Source organism: Tasmannia lanceolata, unplaced genomic scaffold (genome assembly GCF_043159265.1).
Source record: "Tasmannia lanceolata isolate RefF3 unplaced genomic scaffold, GAP_Taslan_0.1 ptg000002l, whole genome shotgun sequence".
NCBI lineage: Eukaryota > Viridiplantae > Streptophyta > Magnoliopsida > Canellales > Winteraceae > Tasmannia > Tasmannia lanceolata.
Window position 1 is genome coordinate 57,978,399 of NW_027518679.1, and position 17,617 is coordinate 57,996,015.

The window sequence follows — 17,617 nt, forward strand, 5'->3', positions numbered from 1 at the left end:
GATAATCAAAACAAAAATGAGTAGTGCTATTATCAAAACAAGGGGATGCGGTTTCTGTCCGTATTTATTATTGTTAGGGAAATTATATATTTTCTCCCTGTTTTGCCTGGGACAGCCCCATCCAGTGTAAAAATGTAGTTATAAATACACTAGATGGGTCTGTCCCAAGTAAAAAAAAAAAAAAAAATGCAGTTATATTTTGTTTTTCAATTTCCTGAAGTGCGGAGTCCCTGTCAATTGTCTAATTACGACCGGGAAGAAAAAAAGAAAGCGAGAACCATTCATTTTGTTTGTCTCCTCTTTTATCGTCTTCCTGAAAAGGAAAAAACAGAGGAAAATCAAATGCACGGGTACGAGGAGGAATGAAGTCAAATCCCTCAAATCCCTCGTTTCTTCGAACCCTAACCCTAATCCCCATCAGATCTCCACTTCCTCCGCCCTGATCTCCTCTCTTCGATACGATAGATCCGATCTCACTCACCAAATCCCCATCTTTTCTGATCGGTATTAGTTACAGATCGGGAGAAAGAAGAAAAGGAAATCAGGAAAAAAAAAATAACGAGAGAAATACGCCTTCTCACGAGGAATAAACAAAGAAAGAGGAGAATTGAAATCAAATCCTTAGTTTCCCCATCCCAACACCCTAATACGTAGATCCGATCTTTCGGTCCAATTTCAATCCCACATCTTTTCTGATCAGTTTTTAGATCGGGAGGAAAGAAAAAAGAAGAAAAAATATGCCTTCTCATTCGGATCTGGATCTGCAGATAGAGCATCTGATGGAATGCAAGTATCTGCCAGAGGCGGAGGTAAAAACACTGTGCGAGCAGGCGAGGGCGATCCTGGTTGAGGAATGGAACGTTCAGCCTGTCAAATGCCCCGTCACCGTCTGCGGAGACATCCATGGCCAGTTCCATGATCTCATCGAGCTCTTTCGGATCGGAGGAAACGCCCCCGATACCAATTACCTCTTCATGGGTGATTATGTAGGTCAGTCCCTTATTATTACTTCTTTTTTTTCTCTTCTTTCTTGGATTTTGATCATCTTTCCTATTGATAAAGGTTGTGGTTTTTTGGATTTTCGGTTTCTTATTGTAATTTTCTACGAAACAACCCATTACTCTAAAAGCTTAAGCTGTTAGAGTTGGTGTTATTTAATCATTTATACTTCAACACTCCCCGTAGACATAGATTTTTTTTAATATCAACAAATTGTTGGGTTTTGAAACTACGACCTGTCCATGTGAAACTACCAATTAGTCCAAAAGCTTAAGCTGTTAGAGTTAGTGTTATTTAATCATTTAAAATTCAACACTCCCCCTCACAACCATGCCCTCTCTTTGGTTGGCTGTACATGTGGATTTTTAATATCAAGGAGGTTTTGGATTTTGAATCCAGGATCTGTCGTGGGGCAGTAGCTCTGATACCATGTGAAACAACCAATTAGTCCAAAAGCTTAAGCTGTTAGAGTTGGTGTTATGTAATTGTTTATACTTCTACATTTTCTGTGCTGAATTTAGTGTGAACTTGATGTAATTAATGGGTTAGGCATATTATTTTTAATCACGATTTTTGCACGATTGATGTTGTACTCGTAGAGATTTTGAGGCTGTTCATTTTCGTCTGATATTACTGATTCCATAGAAGTATGTGGTGTTCTTATCTCCTTTCATCAACCAACTGGCTCTAGACCTTTGCCGCCAAAAAAATTCCTCCTTGGGCACTAAGCAATTGGACTCCTCCTTAAACTTCCCCAACCCCTCCACTTCCTCCTTGTTGGCTAGGCCAAGACCTTTTGCTCTTTATATCTCCTAGATCTTTGAAAGCAGCCACCCTCTCCTTTCTACCTCAGATCGATGATTTTCCTCACTCTAATCTTTTAATTTAGCCTTCACATAATTCAATTTCTGGCGAATCACCACATCTTACGACTTGGCTACTTCCTTTTGCGTCAACCAATCACTTCATCGTAGGAACTTAATGCTAAGAAATCTCAAAACCAAGAGGGGATAGGACCATGGTTGCCAGAGCGGGGCGGGAAGCGGGAAGCGAAGGCTCTCAGGAAGGTGGGAGGCGCGAACCACGAAGGATCGAAGAATTTTTTTAATAGTTCAATATTAAAAAAAAAAAAAAAAAAAAAAAAAATTACTAAAAATATAAGAAATAATTATATGAACCAAATATTAAAAAAATATTTTTTATTAAAAGATACAACATTTACTTCAAGGAAAATCACTATCGGCTCAAATGCCTGTGTTGACCTGTCTATTGACCAATGCCTGACAAGAAAAAAAGTTTTTAGAAACCAAATTATGACATTTTTTGACATGACTTTTGAGATTTAATAATGTTTGGACATGATAGAATTTATGAATTTTCAAAATTGAAAAAATACCCCATCGTTTGTGTTAACTTTCCAACTTCTCCGAAAGCTTAAGCTGTTGGAGAAAGGCGTTATTCATATTTTATACTTTTAACACTCCCCCACACGTGTGGCTCACTTGGCAAACACGTGGCATATGTGGTCCCACTTTGGGCCGACCATCACATGTGGATTTTTGCTATCCAGGAGGTTTGAACTCGAAACCTTTGGCTCTGATACCATGTTAACTTACCAACTTCTCTGAAAGCTTAAGCTGTTGGAGTGGATAAAGGTGTTATTTATGTTTTATACTTTTAACAGTTTGGAAATTAAGATTTTGATTTGACCCGTTTTTTTCGAATTTTGTACTAGAACTGGAAAGCTGACTTTTTATCCTTTTAGATTGGGTCTTGAAACTATTTTTAATAGATTCAAATGGGGCGTTATTTATTCTCTTATTTACATGTAAATCTTAAGTACTTAAATGACTTTACATGTAAATACTAAGAAGATGACTAGCCAGAGACAACGAGAGTAGATAGGAAACGTGCTTCCCATAGAGTGGGATACGCCGTACGCGTTTCCCATAGAGTGGGAATCGAATTTTCCATAGAGTGGGAATCGCGTTTCCCACGTTTCCGAAACAGGATTCCCAAAAATCGGGGAATCGAGAAGATTCCCGTTTCCGAATCGATTTTCGGGGAATCGAGACTCCCCATTATGAGTAGAGATTCCTACTTCCTTGGATAGGACCGCAAAATTCCAGTCTAGGATCGAACAAAATAAGACTATGGTCCGAGGTAGCATGAGGGAGAGCGCTCTTGCAAGAGTCTGGAACTAAGGACAACCACTGCAAGCGTAAAAGAAACCGATCAATTCTGCTCTGGCTGGCGTTTCTAGACCAGGTGAATTGAGCTCTAGAAAGGGTAAAATCTACAAGTTCATGTCTATTAATACAGTCCGAACACGCCCACATACTTACCGAAGTTCTACTGCTTCTAGCTCTCTCCTCAACATATCTGGTTACATTGAAGTGCCCCCTCCAATTCTTCTCAAAATGAAGGTCGGTGTCCGTCACCAGAATAGGACCATAGATTCCTGTGAATGTCCACACAGAGTTGTTGGCCACCTTTCTATTCACCACTGTCATTAAAAATCTGCCCATTAAATATTTTATTAATGTGAAGTCTGCACTTTCCAAAACACTAGTATCTCTCTAGCTGAGCCCTCTGCGTCAAGGGCAGAGAATGTCAAACCTATGTTTACTTTATTCACAACTTTTTTTACATGGGCTTTCTTTTCCAAAGTGCCCAGGGCTTTGATATTCCAATTTAGAACCTTCATCTGGAAACACATTGATGAGAGCACCCTCCCTTGAATCCACTCCCTCTACCTCTCTCCTTGCCCTACCTCTTCCTTTACTAGAAGGGGGGCCATCATAGTTAACACTTGACTCTAGAGGCACCATTTATCTGATCATTCTCTTGGAGTTCTCCATTCTAGTCTCTTCTCAACGATCCCTCATATGTAGATCTCTAATTTCTTGAAAAATCCATCTTAGATCACTTTCCATCCTAGGAAAATATACCCCTTTAACTTTACTGGTTTCAATTACATGCTTCACTAGCATCTCACTTAGCTCCTCCTCAGTAGTTTGCCTCGCGATAAGATAACACATTTTATCCTACCGGAATAATGACTAACCGATTTTTCCCTTCATTAATAATTTACTCGGATTTAATCCCTTTGCCTTCTAGAATCCTGGAACTGCAGGTCTGACCCAAAACTTGATCCCCTTCAGCCTCCGGACCCGAATTTTGATCTCCTGCACCTGAGCACACCTGGAAATTACTGCGGTTTGGATCTAGGATCCTAGCTTCCCAAAGACAATCCATCCAACACTTTCCCTCTGGGCTCTGAATCTTGCACAAGAACAGATACAGAACCAACACCAGCTATAACCAAACTAGAATCAGTGTGCGTGCCTTAGGGGACCTCTCCTTGGGCAAGGAATTCTTGCGCCTGCAACTGGGGAGCTCGACTGCTGGGAGATGAACCAGATCACCCTCACCAGAGGTGACGGGCGGCCTCTTCGAGTGAAGCCACACCGGCGACAATTTCCAAGATCTCAGAGTGCTCCCGCTGACCCCCAAGAACTACATCTTCCACATCGACGCCCTGCATACCATCTCTCCCAGTCAAGAAATCTTCCACAGCTTCTTGCTCCTCTTCCCGATTACCGCACCAGCAACACCCTCGGGAGAAAGGACCTCGCCTACAGATAGATCCAGGACTTCCTGGCAAAGAACCTCGACTGATATAAGAATTAAGAAACACTAAAGAAAGATTTTGTAGAGATACACCATCGCACTCCATTTTTTTTAAGAAGAGCACCATCACACTCCTCTTTCACTGACTTATACTAAGGGAAGTAATGCAGGTGATATTAAGGAATATAGGTCAATCTTACTAGTGGGGGTAATACATATTTGTGGTTCTAAATTTTTGTCATTGTGAACTAAATAAGTGGTGCCTCATCTTGTTGCCTATAACCTGAATGGTTTTTTTGCTGGTAAGCAGATCCTTGTAGCATTGCACTGCTAATGATGTCATAGATTTTGTGAAAATTTTGGAAACCAGTTGCTTGATTCTCAAATTGGATCCAGGAAAAGCTTATGATAGGTTCGACTGGTCTCTCCTCCAAGGTTTTAAATTTCGGCCGAAATCCAATATTTTGGACCCTCCAAGGTTTTAAATTTCGACCGAAATCCGAAATATCGGACCAAAATTTCGGATTTCGGCGAATTTTTTGCTAAAATATTAATTTCTTATTCTTTTACCAAATTTTGGCCGAAATTTCGACCCATAAAACGACATTTCGTCAGCCTTTACTGAATTTCGGCCGAAATTTCGGGATTTGGGCCAAAATTTCGGTTTCGGTTAACCCCGAAATTACCACCGAAACCAAAATTTAAAACCTTGCTCTCCTCTTATGGACCCTTAGAAGTTGGGATTTGGTTTAAAATGGACAAATTAGATTCACTTCTGTATATTCTTTTCATTTCTCTCTTAGATAATAGGTGGCAACCTCTACATGCCAATAAATTTACATATACTGGGGATTTTGGATCACTTGTTTACCGTTAATCTGCTGTGTCCCATTCTAGAGGTACATATTTTCATGAAGGATTGGACCAGAAAAGATGATGTGCCTTATCATAGAGGGAAACTTCTCTTAGTATGTGGAGGACCATCTGCCTGGGTTAGTCAGAAGGTATCTTGTTTTGCCCCTTGCAACAATGACCAGCCTAATTAAGGATAAATTCTCCATATCAGGTCTCCAAATGATCTGACATGAGTCTTTTCCTCTTCCCTTGTACGCAGATGCAGAGGATATTGAAGTAATTACAATTTGTTGTTATATATATAGTGAAGTGTAAAATCCAAGCCAGAATGGCGCAAGAATTTAATCTGCCATTGAAGAGCACATCCATCCCCACTCGGGGGTTTAATGACTCTTTCTTAAGGATCAGTGGTGCTAAGGCCCCCTTTCATTTAAGGTTGAATTTGAGTTTCAACACCATGTATCAAACCAGAAAGCTGATTAATATATGATTGTGTCCCTGATAAATTAAAAAATATGTCTCGATATGCTTGCTAGGAGGAAATTTTCAAACATGAGCATATTGCAAAGAGGAAGTGTACGTCGGAATGCCGTCTGTGTTCTTTTTTTTCCAATTCATTTTTTCGTTAGCCACTTTGAAGTTGGTCTGTTTTAGTTCAAATATGATGTGATGGCTATCTTTTTAGTATTTCCTGATTTCTTTGTTCAATGTTGATAGGGAAGAAGGTGATGTTGTACTGTATTTAGCTTCAATCAAATTACCAGTTTAAACCAATGATTGCTGCAATTTTTTTATAAATTTTATGTTCCAGTATGCACTTGTATCTCTTCCTAATACGTTTTCTTCTGCTTTAATGCAGATCGTGGATATTACTCGGTGGAAACTGTCACGCTTTTAGTTGCATTGAAAATCCGTTATAGAGATAGAATTACAATCCTGAGGGGAAACCATGAGAGCCGACAAATAACTCAAGTGTAAGATCTTTTTGCTTTCCAAGTTCACTCATCTTACTATTGCAATTGGCACCACAAGTTTCTTTTGTTGGCTGGATTTTCTATTACAAAAAACAGTTAAGAAATGATTCCCTTTTCTTTCCTTGTTTTGTATTCCCATTTTTAATTTATGAATCTGCTAATCTCTGTAGAGTCTAGTTGAAGAAGGAAACATGAACTTACAGTCTTACACACTAAAGGGCCAATAACAGTAGCCTTTAATAGTTGCAATTTTATGTAATGCACCCGAAAAAAGTTCACGTTTTTGCCAATTGAGAAGAGGAGGTACTCATGTTTTCTACGGATATTTTGGGTTATGATTTCAGGTATGGGTTCTATGATGAATGCTTGAGAAAATATGGAAATGCCAATGTCTGGAAGTATTTTACCGATCTTTTTGACTATCTACCCCTTACAGCCCTTATTGAGAGTCAGGTCTGAGTTCTAGAATGGTGCATATTTTTTACTTGAATTATCATATCATCACTTCTGATAAGTACTCATTGTATGTCTTTGTATGCTGTAGGTCTTCTGCTTGCATGGTGGTCTATCCCCATCCTTGGACTCCTTGGATAATATTCGCGCTTTGGAACGTATACAAGAGGTTTGCATGGCTTATTGTTTTTATGTATTTGATTCTCTTGTTGACTGCGGACGTTTAGCATGCCGTTGCGATTTCTGGTTTGTTCTTGACTGCGCATTGTTGAATAACATGTTGTAGGGTAGTTTAGTCATTACCTCTAGTATAGAGGGTATTGTAGTCTTTGTACTCACTTGCCCTATTTGGGCCTATATATACCTCATATTCATGAAGAGCTCCCTAGTGGAGACTCTCCATCCTTCACTCCTCTTCTTCTTCCTCTCTTCTAACCCTAATCTCATTTCTAACATGGTATCAGAGCCAATGGGCTGATCCTTCAAGAAGGAAAGAAGAAGAGTCGATCTCCCTCCATGCCATCATCCATTTTTCTCGTATCTCTCTCGTATCTCGTTTTCCTATCTTTATCTCTCTATAGTTTCTCCCTCAAATCTCAAATCCCTCAAATATCTCTCTCGTAGTGTCTCTCTTTCCTTGTCTTTAAAACCTTCTTTTTTTTTTTTTGAAGAAAATCTCTCTCGCGCTCGTGTCCTTCCTTCTCCTCCTCCTCCCACTGCCCATTTTCCCTTTCCCCTAACCCCTCCATTCCCTGCTACAGTAACCCACTACAGTAACCCGCTACAGTAACCCGCTACAGTAATCCGCTATAGCACCGCTACAGTAAATCACTACAGTACCGGCTACAATACCCAACTAAAAAAAAACAATTTCTATACCCTAGAAATCTCACTCTTTCTCTTTTATTTCGTCAAACCCATTTCGTTTTTAACCCATTTTCCCTCTATCGTATATCTCAAAACAAAACAAAAATCATGTTTGTATTACTTGTGTAAACCCATTTTGGGTTCTCCTCCACTCCAAAGTTCTCTTTATTTTCTCTTCTCTATAGCTTTTTTGGCCTATGGCCTTTGTCTTTCTCATCTCATCATCAAGGTGCACCCCAAGTGTTTGATGAAATGTCTCAAAGGGGTTTTGTGCCTTGAAAGTGTTCTTTTTGTTTCAAGTTGAAGGCCTTTGGCCTCAACTTGAGTGGGAGAGTTGTCTTGTATTGTTTCTTGTTGTTCTCTTGTGCTTGTCTTGTTGTCGTCTTCTTATCATCTCCTTCTTTCTATTACCTTCTATGTCTTTTATGTAGTTCTTCAAGGCGCGCACCAAGTATTTGATAAAATATCTAAGAGAGGTGTGGTGCCTTGTTTGTTATCTTTCCTTTTTCTTCTTCTCTACGGCGCACACCAAGTGTTTGATCAAATGTCCGAAAGTGGTGTAGTGCCTTGTTTGTCATCTTTCCTTTTTCTTCTTCTCTACGGCGCACACCAAGTGTTTGATCAAATGTCCGAAAGTGGTGTAGTGCCTTGTTTGTCTTCTTTTCGTTGCAAGTAGAGGGTATTTGACCTTCAACTTGAGGGGGAGTGTTTTCATGTAGTTCTTTGTATCTTTTCTTAGGAGTGTTGTCCACTTTGTTGTCTTTGCTTGAGGGGGAGTGTTGTTAGTGTTGTCTTTGTCTTCTTGAGGGAGTGTTGTCTTGTTTTCATGTCTTGTTTTTCATGTCTCTTCGTGTTGTCTGGCTTTATGCCTTATCTTCACCGGGCGATGGTTTCCCCGTTGTTGGTCGGTTATCTTCTTCCCTGTCTTCTTCTTATCTCGAGGAAACTGTTTCTCCGTCGACCTCTCAATTGGCGACGATGTTCATGCCGTCGACCTTCTTTCCAGACGATGGTTTCCCTATCGTTGTTCGGTTATCTTCTTCCTTTTATCTTGTTATCTTGAGGCGGCGTTTCCCCGTCGACCTCTCATTAGGCGACGATGTTCATGCCGTCGACCTTCTTTCTAGACGATGGTTTCCCCATCGTTGGTTGGTTATCTTCTCCCTCCTTTTCCGGGCGATGGGTTCCATATCCATCGTTGGTCGGCTCTCTTACAGGCGACGATCTTCTCCCGTCGACCTATCTTTTCCGGACAATGGTTTCCCCATCGTTGGTCGGCTCTTTTCAGGCGACGATGTTCATGCCTTCGACCTTGTCTCCAAGCGATGGTGTCCCCATCGTTGGTTGGTTATCTTCCTCTTCTTATCTTCAGGCGACGATTTTCATGCCGTCGACCTTGTCACCAGACGATGGTTTCCCCATCATTGTTTGGTTGTCTTCTCTATCTCCTCTTCTCTCCAAGCGACGGTTTCCCCGTCGACCTTGTCTTCGATGGTTTCCCCATCGGTAGTTATCTTCTTTTCTTGGCATTGACTACTTAGCTGATGTTCTCGCTCGTGGTGCTTCGTCATTGTTTGTGTGCGTACCTTTGGTGTGACCCCTTTTTGCTCAATGGATCATTGTTATTCCCTTACCGAGGTGCCTCAGTTCGATCATTCGTGGTTCCAGACTTATTGTCGAGTTCTCATTCAGGGGGAGACCCGGTTGCGACCGCTCTCGCCGTAGTGCTACTTCAGGAGGAGTTGTTACTTTTTGGTGGCCGCTGATCTCAACGACTGTACTCTCATGGTGGTCGTTATCTCTTGTTATGCTTTCCTTATGTATTGACCATACTAGCTTCAGGAGTGTTATACCAAGCTGGATGTCTGTATGAGCTTATTGTATTTTTTGTTATTTTTAGTTGTTTTTTTGTAATCTCCTTTGTACCAAGCTGGAGTTCCCTTATATACACTCCAACTTGAGGGGGAGTGTTGAATAACATGTTGTAGGGTAGTTTAGTCATTACCTCTAGTATAGAGGGTATGGTAGTCTTTGTACTCACTTGCCCTATTTGGGCCTATATATACATCATATTCATGAGGAGCTCCCTTGTGGAGACTCTCCATCCTTCACTCCTCTTCTTCTTCCTCTGTTCTAACCCTAATCTCATTTCTAACACGCATATATATCTACGTTAAAGGAATGACTATCAGCTTCCTGCTTCTATGATGCTGGAAAGTTCAAAATGTCATTATACATGTGTTCTTCTATGTGGCATGTGCGATAGATGGGTAGAACACATGCATAACGGATATATATATATATAGAAGGCTTTTCGCAGATGGGCTGCTGCATGTGAGAGCAGCCACCTCATGAATGAAGATAAAATCTGCTGAAAAGTAAGCCTGTGTAGCTGCTCTCACATGCAACAGCCCATCTGCGAAATGCCTTCTGAGATCGACGCCAGTAAATCCTTATATATATATATATATATATATATATATATATATATATATATATATATATATAGAGAGAGAGAGAGAGAGAGAGAGAGAGAGAGAGAGGAAATGGTTTGTGAGCAGCTGCTTAGATAAGCTTATCTGAGCAAAGCTCACAAACCATAGCTTATCTGAGCAAAGCTCACAAACCATAGGGGGCCCACATTTTGGGGGTGATCCTAGGCATTCATTTGGAAGGCCCCATCATGGATGGGCTGTGTACCAAAAATCGGCTCCATTGGATCATCTTAGGGGTGTCCATTTGTGGAGGAAAAAATGGACAGATACTGTTTGTTCACAAATCTGCCCATTTTTTCCCTCCACAAATGGAAGGGTTAGGAGGATCCAATGAAGCTGATTTTTGGTACACACACCATCCATGATAGGGCCTTCCAAATGAATGATTAGGATCACCCCCAAAATGTGGGCCCCCCTATGGTTTGTGAGCTCTGCTCCGATAAGCTTATCTGAGCAGCTGCTCACAAACCATCTCTCTCTCTCTCTCTCTCAACGAAGTTCCCTTGATTTTGGGGTGAAGGCTGTTTATGATGGTATTTTTTTTTTTTTTTGAAAAAAAAGTCTATGGAGAAAGGGCAAAAGTTACGACGGTATTAAACGCATTTACATCATCTAACTTACATTAGGAAAACATTTCGTCATCAAGAATCGTAACTTTGTTTCCATTAATTGGCAGCACTCTTGGAGGAACGATAGGAAACCATCTAGCAGGTTCTAATATTTCTATAGAAATGGGCATGAAATGACCAAATTTTATCGTTTGCATCCCCACCAAAACACATGCCGAAACTGAAACGCATGCTCGAACCAAATCCGCAAGTTTATATAAAAACTTTGAAACACGTCAGTTTCAATTGGAAATCTCAGTGAAAATCCTATAAAATCATGTAAATGTATGGAAACCTATGCAAGTGATGGAAATTTAAGCTAAAACTTCAGGAAATTATATAGTTGGGTAACGGGTAACCATCTAGGATGTTTTAATTAGTGGGGCAATCTTTGTTCCTTTTGTTTGTTGTTTTTTCTTTTGATAATCTTTGTTATCTTTTGAACCAGCTCCCCCAGTCCTGGACAACTGTTTACAGACTAAGCAATGGCATTAGATGAGTCATCCTCTACCCATGAGCACCCGTTGAAGTTTTCATGGGATAATTTAAGGAAAGCAGTCACCTTGATTGACTCCTTGACGCCAATAGGGCTTGAAAATGTCTCTAGTATGTCTCCTTTACGGGCAAACACTTCCTAACCTAATGAACTCAGTCCGGGAAGATGACCATCAAAGCTCTCCTTGTCATCGTCCTCCATAACCTCTTTTTAATTCGTAGAGATTTCTGGAGTGGAATCCCGAATTCTTCTTCTATAAGGCCTTTAGTAACTTAGAAATTATTTTTACCACTAATGGAGCTTTATTCTCAAAGGACCTCAACCCCTTCCATTCCTTATGATAGATGTCATTGTAGAAAGAGTTAATACATCAAAGGATGAATATTGAAGAGTTAATAAACATTCTTCCTTAACTAATATTTGATTTTATCCCCCATCCAACACTAAACGCTTTTCCAATAGTAGATTCATTGTATCTTATTGGTATCTCTTTCTCGATGCATATTGGAGACCGAAGATAACTAGATTAGATTGATGAATGCACTGTTATTTGATTATATCATGTTTCTTTGAGACTTAAAGTTGCTTAATCCTAAGATTTATTAGTTTGTTAAATGAATACCATATTTATTTTGTTACAAATTATAACTAATAATCATTAATTTTATAAGTACGTGTACGGGTGGTTCCCTGTTTCTAGGATTAATGCTCATATCCGTGGACGCACGAATCCGTGTCCACACATCATAGGACTATTGCTATAAATATTAGGAACTGATATTCGCATTCCCTTCTTTTTATATCGGAAACCTTGTCTTTCCTTTGCACTTCTCTCTCTGTTGGCTGTTACATTCTCTACAAGCTTTGGACAGTTTGTAACAGAAATTTAGTATTACTGTATATTTCTTTATGTTGTTTTTTTCCTTTTTAGGATAGCCCAGCCTTATGGTTTGTCCATGTTCAACATTTCCATGCTTGCATATATACAGTAGAGTTTGAGTCTTTTACTAATTGTAAACTATTAATTTCTTATGCTCTTAGTTTTTATATGGTGTCCGTGTAATCATGTGCGCAATGGGGACTGCGCCCTTGATATCTGATCTAACGACAACTGAGTTTTTCGGAGCCTGCTGTTGAATCAAATATCAAGGGTGAAACCTATGTCTGTACCCCCATTACGCGCATGAACACATGAACACCATACAATTTCAGTAAACTCTTATTTGATGTTTTCATCGTGGTGTCTAATGTAGGTTCCACATGAGGGGCCCATGTGCGACCTTCTCTGGTCTGATCCAGATGACCGGTGTGGGTGGGGAATATCTCCGAGGGGAGCTGGCTACACATTTGGGCAGGATATTGCTGCTCAGTTCAACCACACCAACGGCCTGACCCTTGTGGCAAGAGCCCATCAACTTGTCATGGAAGGTTACAACTGGTGTCAGGTGGGTAAAGTAGTAGAAATTTGGTTTCTTTTTCAAAAAATAAAATAAAAATAAAAATAAAATAAAAATTAACTTGGTTTATCTATCTGCGGTTTTCCTTTTCTATTTGTGTTTTGTAGGAAAAAAATGTGGTGACAGTATTCAGCGCGCCAAACTACTGTTACCGCTGTGGGAACATGGCGGCGATACTTGAGATTGGGGAGAACATGGATCAGAATTTTCTTCAATTTGACCCGGCTCCCCGGCAGATTGAGCCCGACACAACTCGCAAGACACCCGATTATTTTTTGTAATCTCCTTAACTTTCCCACTTGTTGCTAATGATTGTTTTTTTGCCATGTTTCTGTAGATGTGTCTTAGAAAAAAGGAGTTTTGTTAAGTGGAGAGACCGTAGTCATTCTTTTGTTTGAATTATGTTGCTGCTGCTTTGGTATTTCTGTGGAGGAAGAAACTCTTGAAAGGCTTTCTTGTGCATTGTCTTGTATTCTTAAGAAAAAAGTAGCAGCAATAACACGATCTCTTCTTTCATAATCCATTGAAAGGAAACAACATAGTGGAAATCTTGTCAATAGCATCCCCTCCCCACTCTACTCACTCAGTTGAAGAGACAAACCTGAAGACTTTGGTCCATTTTTTATTCCTTCTCTTCTGCATTTAAGAAAATTCATGTGGAACACAACCCACCATAGCCTTGTCGATGGCCTTTATTATTGTATTATTGTTTGATCATTGGAACATGTTATGTTTTGTAAGCTTTTATAGAAAATGGGAAAATGATATAATGCTGGACGATTTTGGATGGAAGGATCGTTGAAACTTAGCGTGCGTCTCATTGACTTGAACGGCAAGCACAAGTCTGGCCCATTGACGTTGGGTCCCACCTTGATCTGATGATTCTAGCACTTAATCGATCAAGCCTTGTTTACCAATAAAAGGTTGAATTTGGTTTTAGTACAAATAAAAGGATGAACTTGGTTTTAGTAGGCCTTGATCTTATGGATGGGATGTTTCAGCATGGGACTAGGACCACTTGGGTTGCCTTGTGATTGCCGCCTTTAATCTAGCATATTGATTGCATATCCATGTCCTAGTGTGGGGCGTAAATGTGGATTACTTGGATGTATTTGGATGTTACTCTGTGTGTAATCATGTACAATGAATTTTCAATATAAATCAATTGTGATTAGGGTTGGATCTTGAGAGAATGGTTAGGGGACTCAACTTATTTACATGAGGCTTGCAATGAATTATGATCGTGATCCCACCATACAAACAATTTTGAAGATGACTATCACGTTAACCAAGTTGGTGAAGAACTTAGTGATGTGTGCAGATGATGAGGATCCATGATGGTTGATCATGATATTAATGAAAATACTGATAAGCCAACAAAGGTAGTGGAATCTTGTGTTGGTTCTGGCCATGCAACTAGTTATGATACTGAAATAATAATCAACCGTGAAGAGGATGGCAAGCTTGTAGACGTCAAATACAATTTGAAGAAAGGAGATGAAATAGGTTAGGATAGTTGGTAAATAATATGCAATATGTCATAGATTTATATTCTACGTGAATGTTATGAATCCTTCCTAAGTATGGAGTTTGATGCGAAGATAAAAATGTTACCCATGTAAGATAACTGTTATCAAATATTTGAATTATGGGAAGGCAAAAATCTGTATCAGATCACTCTTTGCTAATTCCAACTGGATAACAATGATCATCCTCTAGTTACAATGGCTTAGGTAGCAAACACCTGGATACGCGTATCTCTCGATAATTGACAGAGACTATACAGCAGTTGACTACATTAAAGTGCATTGGGGTATAATGATAAGCAATTGAAAACTACGGATGGCGGCAAAAGAAAGATTTCTTGAATATTTTCTTGGAAATTATGTCGACTATTACAGCAATATGCCTGCATATTTATTGGAGTTGAGATGAGTAATGCCTAGCAATTATATGTCTATATTTCTATCCTGGGACTTATATCCTAATGGAGATTACTTATTTGGTCATATATTTTGGATATTTGACCCAAGCAGACACTTAGACCCATTGTCTATGTAGATGAAGATGACATATTTGGGGGACAAATAACCTGAGATATTGTTGATTGCGTGAGGTGTTGATGAAAATAATGCAATATTCCCCTTGACATTTGTTATTGTTGGGAAAGAGACATGCTAGTTGGAGTTGGTTTTTTCTTTACGCTTCGTATTCAAATCACGTCAGAGGGATCTAGCACAATCACGATACGATCTAATCGACATAAAAGGATTGCTAAGATCAGTGTCTGAGTTATTTTCTGAGTCATAGCATAGCTTTTGCATGCAACACTTGTGTTCACTTTTATGACCTCCTAAAGGTGCAAGTCTGTCTGCCACACTATTAGTGGACCTTTTGATATGTTTAAATATGATTAACGACCCTTCCACTCGGTCTTGAATCTCGTCAACGAACTGGGTGAACCTCCAAGGAGGGAAAATCGATCCATTAAGCCACTTTTTTTTTTTGAAAGATGACTAGTTTCATTAATAATCAATAATCAGGGGAGGGACAAGATGTCCCACGCCAAGTACAAAGCAGAGAGGAAAGTAGTTACTGAGTCTACGACATTAGTCGAAATTAAGGAACAATAACCAACATGGTCATCCTAAATACCCCCTCCTTGGCTAGAATATCCGCTGCCTCATTAGCCGATCTTCTATGCTCAATTCTACGTTCCAGAATTCAATTAGGTCTAAAATCTCAGCAATAAGTCCTTGAATCCGCCAAAGATCCCTTGAAGCATCCGAGGCCCGACTAATTGCATTAGCCAAGTCCCCTTCCACTATTAATTGCCTCAAATCATGTTCATAAGCCCAGCGCAGTCCAAAGAGAAGGGCTGTTACTTCTGCCCCATTTGCATCGCATTCACCTACCGGACCTGAGTAGGACATGATAATTGATTCCCTTTCATCCCTTATCAGTCCCCCAATCCCAGCCTTACCTGGGTTACCTATGGAGCTCCCGTCAAAATTCAGTTTAACCCAGCCTCATGGAGGTGGCTTCCATTTTGGCTTCGTCCGAAATAGTTTTGTCCCATATAATTGCCCACCAGTTCTGAAGAATGTCAGATAATCCTTATGGGTATGTTCAGTTGCGCTTATTTTGAGGAAAGGAAAGGAAACGGAAAACGGGCTCTTTTTTCCTCGGAAAGCGCTAAAATGGTCATTTAGTTGACGGGATAAGGAAAGCGTCAATCTGAAGTGGAATCCACCGAATCCCACGTGGCAACTCACTTTCCGCCCTTTACAATCTATCAAAAATAGTCGGATTTGTCACGGATTCTCGCTAGGGAAAGCGGAAAAAAGCAAGTCGCGTCCTCTTTTTTTGGTTTTGAGAATACGAAGCCCTAAACCACATATCTTCGTCATCATCTTTGGTCTGTGGAGAGCAAAACTGCTGCCATCTTCTCCAATGCGGTGGTTTTCCGATCTCCACTCCACTTTCCTCGAGAAGTAAGCTTCTTACCTCATCCCTCTCTCCTCGTTCCTTATTTTATTTTTTATTTTTTCTGTTTTATTGGTGTTTTATCGCCATTCTTTAGGAGTTTTCTCATCAGTTTCAGATGGGAAAGAAGAATGGGTTTCATGCACATTTTAATGGGGATTTATCACCATTTTTTAGGGGTTTTCAGTTTCAGATCTTGGCACTACCTGAAACTCTTTTTCAGAAAATGCACATTTGAATCTTTTTCTATTTCTTTCTTTGCCATTGCAAAAACCCCTAATATGCTTTTGATTTGATTAGATTTCCCTTTGGCTTTCTGATTTTTGCAAAGTTCTTAAATATGATTAGGGGTTTATATGATGGTTCGGATTAGGGTTTAAGTGAAACCCTCTTTCATATGTTTTTATTTTTGAGCTTATTTTTTGAAACCCGTTTCAGATCTTGTGTGAAACCCCCTTTCATAATGTTATTTCTTTACTATTTCTTTTCCGTTTCCTGGCAACTGAATGCGCACTCCTACTACTTTCTTAGCAGTTTCTTTTACTTTCCATTTCCTTCTGCCACGTCATTTCCTTTTCCTTTCCGTTTCCTGCGCGCAACTGAACAGACCCTATGGGACTTTCTTTTTCGCTTTTGCCTAGGAAATGATTTCCACTCTAACATCCACAATCACACAACTTGCACTCCTTTGTGATTCCTTAAAAATCCGTCGATTGCGTTCTTTCCAGATAGTCCATACAATTGCATACGGGATGGTACTCCAAAATAAACATCCTAATTCTCCGTAAGGACCAGAATTCATGTTTAATAGGACTCTCCTAAAAGATTTAGGGCAGACCCATGACATTCTAAATTCCATACAATTGCACACGATCCATTAAGCCACTGAATAACATTGATGGAGTCTCCCTCAACAAAAACCTTATCCATATAATATTTATCCAAACACTTTATTCCCTGGAGGGCGGCTCTACCCTCCACCTCGCTAGCATCGACAGTCTCAAGAGTACCTAAAAAGGCCCAAATAACATCGCCTCTTGAGCTCTTAGGACACCTCCCATGCCTACCGGACGGGGGTTGCCAATATTAGAGTCATCAAAGTTTAGCTTAAGCACCCATTCGTTGGAGCCTCCCATTCTTCAACAATCGATGGACACTGTTCGCAACAAATTTCACATGCATGAAAAAGAGAATCACACACATAAAATAAATTGGGATCAAATTTCCCTCCCAACACATGAAAATATAAGGTTCAAAGTGATGACGCGAATATGTTATACAATGTGGGCCCAAA

The 17,617-nt window shown here is 39.9% G+C and overlaps 1 protein-coding gene across 1 annotated transcript; it reads left to right on the forward strand.

The window, feature by feature from the left end:
* The first annotated feature begins 249 nt into the window (after nt 1-249).
* Nucleotides 250-13,624, forward strand: LOC143881286 (serine/threonine-protein phosphatase PP2A catalytic subunit). The gene is made up of 6 exons (XM_077384274.1): nt 250-990; nt 6,347-6,461; nt 6,806-6,914; nt 7,006-7,083; nt 12,634-12,825; nt 12,945-13,624. Exons 1-6 carry the CDS (start codon nt 738-740, stop codon nt 13,116-13,118), a joined length of 921 nt encoding a protein of 306 aa, XP_077240389.1. The 5' UTR covers nt 250-737; the 3' UTR covers nt 13,119-13,624.
* Nucleotides 13,625-17,617: the final 3,993 nt, after the last annotated feature.

Excerpts from the sequence above, each read along its gene's own strand:
- LOC143881286 (XM_077384274.1), top strand. The coding sequence starts at position 738 with ATGCCTTCTCATTCGGATCTGGATCTGCAGATAGAGCATCTGATGGAA. Across the intron at positions 991-6,346 it reads CTTCATGGGTGATTATGTAG|ATCGTGGATATTACTCGGTG; the intron begins GTCAGTCCCTTA and ends GCTTTAATGCAG. Across the intron at positions 7,084-12,633 it reads CTTTGGAACGTATACAAGAG|GTTCCACATGAGGGGCCCAT; the intron begins GTTTGCATGGCT and ends TGTCTAATGTAG.